Here is a 6,463-nt window from a genome sequence, read left to right as displayed (position 1 = left end):
CCTCCCCCAAATGTGACTTTCCCCTCCAGAATCAGCGACCCAGAGATAGGGACATGTCATTGTTTCCGCGGACGCGTTGTTTGAGGTCACGTTAAGGTCAGATCGGTGTTTTGTTGATGTTTCTGTTGGTTTTATTTCAGTAAGTTCTATATCAAAAGAATCCGGCAGCTCCTTTCCCTGGCCGGGCGCTATAGGTGTTGTGACCCTCGGGACAGAAGTTCAGAGCGAGGGTGGGGGAGAAATACACATGGTGTATGAAAACCGACTCCAGATTCTAGATAATCTTACGTATTCTCACATCCTTGGCACCACAGGAAGCTGGCTTCTTCCCGCAAGGTCTACTCCAGCTCTGAGTTAGAGACAAAGGCCCACTTTTACCTCTAGGTAAAGTTTATAAGATTTCAGAACAGGAAGAAAATGAAGGTTTGATTTTGTTTCGTTTTTTGGAAAGAAGTTAATAGTATGTTTTTCTCCTAGGATAAATAGCCATGCGTATTTTTAAAAATATATAAAAGGAATGTATAAGAAATGACCTCTACTCAAATTATTGTAATAGAAGAAGGGGGGGGGGGGTCAGATAGTGGAGAAGGCACAGGGAAACCCAGCCACAGACTAAAGAGAAAGGTAAAAGAAGCAGTAGAGGAGAGAAACAAGGATGGGGGAGGTGGGAAGAGTAGCGGAAAAGAGGGCTGAGGAGCGGAGGGGAGGAGAGGAGGGCAGAAGAGACTGAGCAAGAACAAGGGAAAATCCCCCGGGAACACAGAAAGATAGAGACCCAGGGGGACCCCCGTAGAGAGGGCCTCCTGGGCTTCAGCGCGGAGGAAAGTTCCCCGGGCACCCCCTCTCCTCTCCTGCCCTCTGCCGCCTGGGCCCTGCCCTGCGCGCCCCCAGGCCCAGCGCGCCTCCGGGCGAGTCCCCAGGAGCGCGGCCCAATGGATCGCTCCGGGCCCGCCCCCTTGCGCGCTGATTGGCCGCCGCCGCGCTGGCCTCGCCTTATTAGCAAGTTCTCTGGGGAGCCGCGGCAGGGCCAGGAGCCGGCGGGTGCTCCCGGGAACTCGGCCTGTGCTGCAGCGGCGGCGGCGGCGGCGGCGGCGACGACCAGGAGCCAGGCCCAGCGCGCCGGAGCTGGCCTGCTAGGGAGGGGCGGGAGGCGCGCGCGGGAGGGTCCGCCCCGCCAGAGCCCCGGGCGCTCCCAGAGGCAGGCACCGCTCCCAGCCCGCCCCGAGCCCATGCCCGGCGGCTGGCCCGTGCTGCGGCAGGAGGGGGGGCCCGGCTCTGCATGGCCCCGGCTGCTGACATGACTTCTTTGCCACTCGGTGTCAAAGTGGAGGACTCCGCTTTCGGCAAGCCGGCAGGGGGAGGCGCGGGCCAGGCCCCCAGCGCCGCCGCGGCCACGGCTGCCGCCATGGGCGCGGACGAGGAGGGGGCCAAGCCCAAAGTGTCCCCTTCGCTCCTGCCCTTCAGCGTGGAGGCTCTCATGGCCGACCACAGGAAGCCGGGGGCCAAGGAGAGCGCCCTGGCGCCCTCCGAGGGCGCGCAGGCGGCGGGTGGCCCGGCACAGCCACTGGGCGTCCCGCCGGGGTCGCTGGGCGCCCCGGACGCGCCCTCTTCGCCGCGGCCGCTCGGCCATTTCTCGGTGGGGGGACTCCTGAAGCTGCCAGAAGATGCGCTCGTCAAAGCCGAGAGCCCCGAGAAGCCCGAGAGGACGCCCTGGATGCAGAGCCCCCGCTTCTCCCCGCCGCCGGCCAGTGAGTAGCCAGAACCCAGGCGCCGAGGGAGGGGGCCGGGCGGGGTGTGGGATCCGAGGGCTCCTGCTGGCCTCCGGCGCCTGCGTACCTGCAGCCGGTGCTAGGGAGTCGAGGGCTGCAAGGCCGGGTCTTGCGCCTCCCTCCATTCCCACCCAGGAAGAAGGTTCCAGACCTCCTCGCCTTGGCCGGGAGACGCGGGTGGGAGTTAACGGATAGGACACCGATGTCTGGGCACCCTGTCCTCCTGCCCCCACCAAGCGACCCCGGGGGTCCATGATCCCTCATCTGATCCCAAACTCTGTTTCATCGGTTTCACCCCGGCGGATGAATGTGTGTGGTGCGCAGATCTTGCCTGCACCCGGAGTTTCACTTTCTCACAGTAGGAGCTGGCGTCCCCCAGCCCCTCGTCGCTTTCAAGTACCTCTTTGCCTAGAGGTTCCGAAGCTTCTACAGAATTCCACCTCCCCATGCCCTTCGAGTTTGAGGCAGATAGTTGGTGCTTTGGGCGGATGGATGATTCAGGGGTGGGGACACTCAAGTTCCAGTGGAGGGGGCGGGGCACCAAGTCAATTAGGGGAAGGCGCCCTCTTTAATCCTGTCGGAAGCTCACAAATGTCTAGAACTGAGCCATTAAAGTGGACTCCAGGTGCTCAAGGCAGTTCGCTCCAAGGCCTCGCGGCCCCCTGGCTGCTCTACTCAGAGAACACGCTCGCAGATATTTCAGGAGCACGGGAAATTCCCAAGTTTTCCTCGTTTCCTCCGATTATTTTGCTCGGCATAATAGCAGCCAGAATTCAATGGTGTGATGCTGAGGAATGATTTTTATCTGGGGATTAAACGTCTTTGAAAGGCCAGTCCCTCCCTAAGCCTAATGGCCGGAGAAGGTGGCCCCGCGCTGGGTTGTCGCCGCTGAAGAGAGTGACGTTTCTCTCGGCGCCCGCCCCTCGGGCGGCCCGGCGGAAAGCTAGTTGGGGGCCAAGCGCTTCCCGGACTCCCGGTGGCCTCCAGCGGGGAAGAAGCAGGGTGTTAACACGAGATTTCGTTTGACTCATATCCTGGTGGTCTGAAAGTCCAAAGGATCGTTGTGGGTTTTTTTGTTTGTTTGTTTGTTTTGTTTTTTTTTTTTTCCTGTTTGTTTGTGGTGGTTGTTTTTTAAAAGAAGTGTGAAAAAATGTATGCTTAGGCAAAACCCGCGTGGTGAAACATCCTCGATTTGAATTCACTTTCTGCCAGGAAAGCTGCTGCATAAGCAGAGTGTCCTTTCCAACGCTCAGGGCCTTGGGCCCCAAGACCACAAAGTCATAGCGATCCCGGCTGTGTTGGGAATAATTTGTTCCACATTTTATCCGGGGGCAGTCCCCAGAGGACCCCATCCCCGACCTGCACTAGTCCTGCGCTCTAATGCTTCTTCACCGTCCACCCTTGAGGTTTATTTTGAAGTCAAAAGAAAAAGACAGCTGGGCATGTTGGTGTCTGCTGACTATGCCACAGGTTGAGGGGAGAGGCAATCTCAACACTTCTCCCCCTCCCCCCCGCCAACACCGACACACACACACACACACACGTTTGAGTGGGGCCAGGGGGCCCTGGCGCCAGGGGTGAACGCAATCCAACAGAGGACTGAGACAATCAAAAGAAAAAGTCCCTTAGAATAAAGCAGCCCCTCGTTCTCCACTCTAGATGACACTTTCTATTTCTAAGAGTGCGGGCTACAGTGCACCCTCCATGAGGGTCTGCGCTGCTCCACCTCTGGTCTGCGGGAACTACTCCTAGAATCCCGTAGGAGCAAAGCGTTCCAGGGGATAGTGTAGAATTTGATCTGGATTCTATGCCACAGTAAGGCCTAGCCCCCGCACTGAAGCACTTCGCAGGCACTGATAAATGTTTGGCCAACATGTAAAACTAAATGTGCCCTTGGGCTGGGCGCAGGTCCTCTTTCTGCATGTCTTCTCACCTGTATTAACATCCACCTTTCCTCTGTGTGGCCGTGGGAGGAGGCCGGCCATGAAGGCCTTCCTAAGCCGCCAGGCAGCACAAAGGTGATTCCACATCTTCCCAGCTGTTTGGGCCTTAGACGTGGACACCGGGCCTTCAACATTTTTCTCCTGAAATCTTAGTTTCTTCATTTGCAAAAAGTAGACAGGAACTCCTCCCCTGCGGGAGTTGCAATGCGAATTGGAGAAAATATCTTTCTTTTTTTTTTTTTTTTTTTTTTTTTGGAGACGGAGTCTCGCTCTGTCGCCCAGGCAGGAGTGCAGTGGCCGGATCTCAGCTCACTGCAAGCTCCGCCTCCCGGGTTCACGCCATTCTCCCGCCTCAGCCTCCCGAGTAGCTGGGACCACAGGCGCCCGCCACTTCGCCCGGCTAATTTTTTGTATTTTTTAGTAGAGACGGGGTTTCACCGTGTTAGCCAGCATGGTCTCGATCTCCTGACCTCGTGATCCGCCCGTCTCGGCCTCCCAAGAAAATATCTTTCAAGTGCCTTGCACAGTGCCCGCCACCGAGGCGGCACTCAATATCTGGTATTGTTTGGCTATTATTACTACTCCTTGAGCTGATTATGCTCGAAGCCTCTCTCTTAACCCCTTGCATTTTTCTCTTTCGGCCCTCAGGGCGGCTGAGCCCCCCAGCCTGCACCCTCCGAAAACACAAGACGAACCGTAAGCCGCGGACACCCTTCACCACCGCGCAGCTGCTGGCACTGGAGCGCAAGTTCCGCCAGAAGCAGTACCTGTCCATCGCCGAGCGCGCGGAATTCTCCAGCTCGCTCAGCCTCACTGAGACGCAGGTGAAGATATGGTTCCAGAACCGCCGCGCCAAGGCAAAGAGACTACAAGAGGCAGAGCTGGAGAAGCTGAAGATGGCCGCCAAGCCCATGCTGCCACCGGCTGCCTTCGGCCTCTCGTTCCCTCTTGGCGGCCCCGCAGCTGTAGCGGCCGCGGCGGGTGCCTCGCTCTACGGTGCCTCTGGCCCCTTCCAGCGCGCTGCGCTGCCCGTGGCGCCAGTGGGACTCTACACGGCCCATGTAGGCTACAGCATGTACCACCTGACATAGAGGGTCCCACGGTCGCCCACCTGTGGGCCATCCGATTCCTCCAGCCCTGGTGCTGTACCCCCGACGTGCTCCACTGCTCGGCACCACCAGCTGCCTTCCTTTTAACCCCCACACTGCTCCAGTTTCACTTCTTTGCTCCCTGAGTTCAGTCTCCGAAGTCTGATCCCTGCCGAAAAGTGACTGGAAGGGTCCCTTAGTACTCTTCTAGAATTTAGCTCTACACTCTCAAGTTAAAGATGGGGAAACTGAGGGCAGAGAGGTTAAGAAATTTATCCAAGGTCCCCAGCAGAATTGGCAGTTGAACAGAACTAGAGGCCATGTCTCCTGCATAGCTTTTCCCTGTCCTGACACCAGGCAGGAAAAGCGCAGAGAAATTGATGTCTGACGATTTTGGAAATGAGAACAATCTCAAAAAAAAAAAAAAAAAAAAAAAAGACAGGCAAGCCAGGGAGATGAATCCTAGCTTCTTCCATTGGAAAATTTAAGAGAAGTTTAACAACAAAACATTTGCTCTGGGGGGGCAGGGAATACACAGATGCGTTGCAAAGGTAGGTTGAAGGGGCCTCTCTCTTACCAGTACCAGAAACACAATTGTAAATTTTAAAAAAAGAAAAAAACTCTATTTAACAGTACATTTGTGTGGCTCTCAAACGTCCCTTTGGAAGGGATTGTGTGTACTATGTAATATACTGTATATTTGAAATTTTATTATCATTTATATTATAGCTATATTTGTTAAATAAATTAATTTTAAGCTACAAAAATTATTTCTTTACTGTTTAGTCTTTTATTTTAATTTTGCTTCTTGCCATCTCTTTATGTGTACTGTTGCTTTTCAATTTGATAGTAGTTGTACGCCAGCAACTTTGAAAGGGGATAACAGGGTATGCAGGGATAGAGGGGGGTGTCTTTTTGAACACACAGGACAGATCTGCATTAGCAAAGTCAAGTGGAGAATTGAAGCAATTACCTAGGATAATTAGGCTCAATTTTCCAATTCACTTTAAGCTGAAATCGACACTTGCTCGGCAACCTATAACCAACTCTTGCTTTCTTTCTCTCCTTTTAACCTGTCTATGAAAACAAAGCAAATCGCCCAAATGGCTTGATGACTGTAGACAGCTAATCCAGACAATTCCCACCTCCGCAAATCTGTTTTTCCCACGGGAGGCCAGCTGGGGGATGGAAGCGATTGTTTTGCCTCTCTAAATTACCCCCAGTGTAGACGCGGTTTGTGGAACTAATTTTGAGCTGCCAGAATATAAGCGCCTTCTCATCCCCTATTCTGGCCGCTAAAAACACAACACAACCTAACAAACTTTACAGAAAACCCAGGGCCACCTTCCACTCTCGCCTGGAAAGTCCTCTGCAGGAGCCCTGTTTCCAAACCCTCACAAACTCGGTTTTTCTTAAGATCAGTCTTCCAGGAGAATATATTTGCACACGCGCCAATTTAGCTTTCCGGGAAATTCTGCAAGAACGCTGAATGCAGAAAATTACCCCCTGGTAAATAAAGCCTATTAAGCTCCAGGCACCTCTCTGTTGTCTTTCGTGTTCGGGCTGCCGCAGACCTGCACATTCTTCTCCTCCTTCAACCTCTGTGCCGCAGTGGCCCGCTCCTCCAAACTCCAAGTAGGATAGCGCCGGACTGTCTGCAGTA

General features: G+C 54.5%; 1 protein-coding gene across 1 annotated transcript; it reads left to right on the top strand.

The window, feature by feature from the left end:
- Window positions 1-1,029: 1,029 nt before the first annotated feature.
- Window positions 1,030-5,412, top strand: MSX1 (msh homeobox 1). Its single transcript, XM_025386812.1, has 2 exons — window positions 1,030-1,748; window positions 4,361-5,412. The coding sequence occupies exons 1-2, from the start codon at window positions 1,280-1,282 to the stop codon at window positions 4,801-4,803; spliced, it is 912 nt and encodes a 303-aa protein (XP_025242597.1). The 5' UTR covers window positions 1,030-1,279; the 3' UTR covers window positions 4,804-5,412.
- The last annotated feature ends 1,051 nt before the right edge of the window (window positions 5,413-6,463 follow it).

Source organism: Theropithecus gelada, chromosome 5 (genome assembly GCF_003255815.1).
Source record: "Theropithecus gelada isolate Dixy chromosome 5, Tgel_1.0, whole genome shotgun sequence".
Taxonomy (NCBI): Eukaryota; Metazoa; Chordata; class Mammalia; order Primates; family Cercopithecidae; genus Theropithecus; species Theropithecus gelada.
This window is presented reverse-complemented; position numbering and strand designations above follow the sequence as displayed.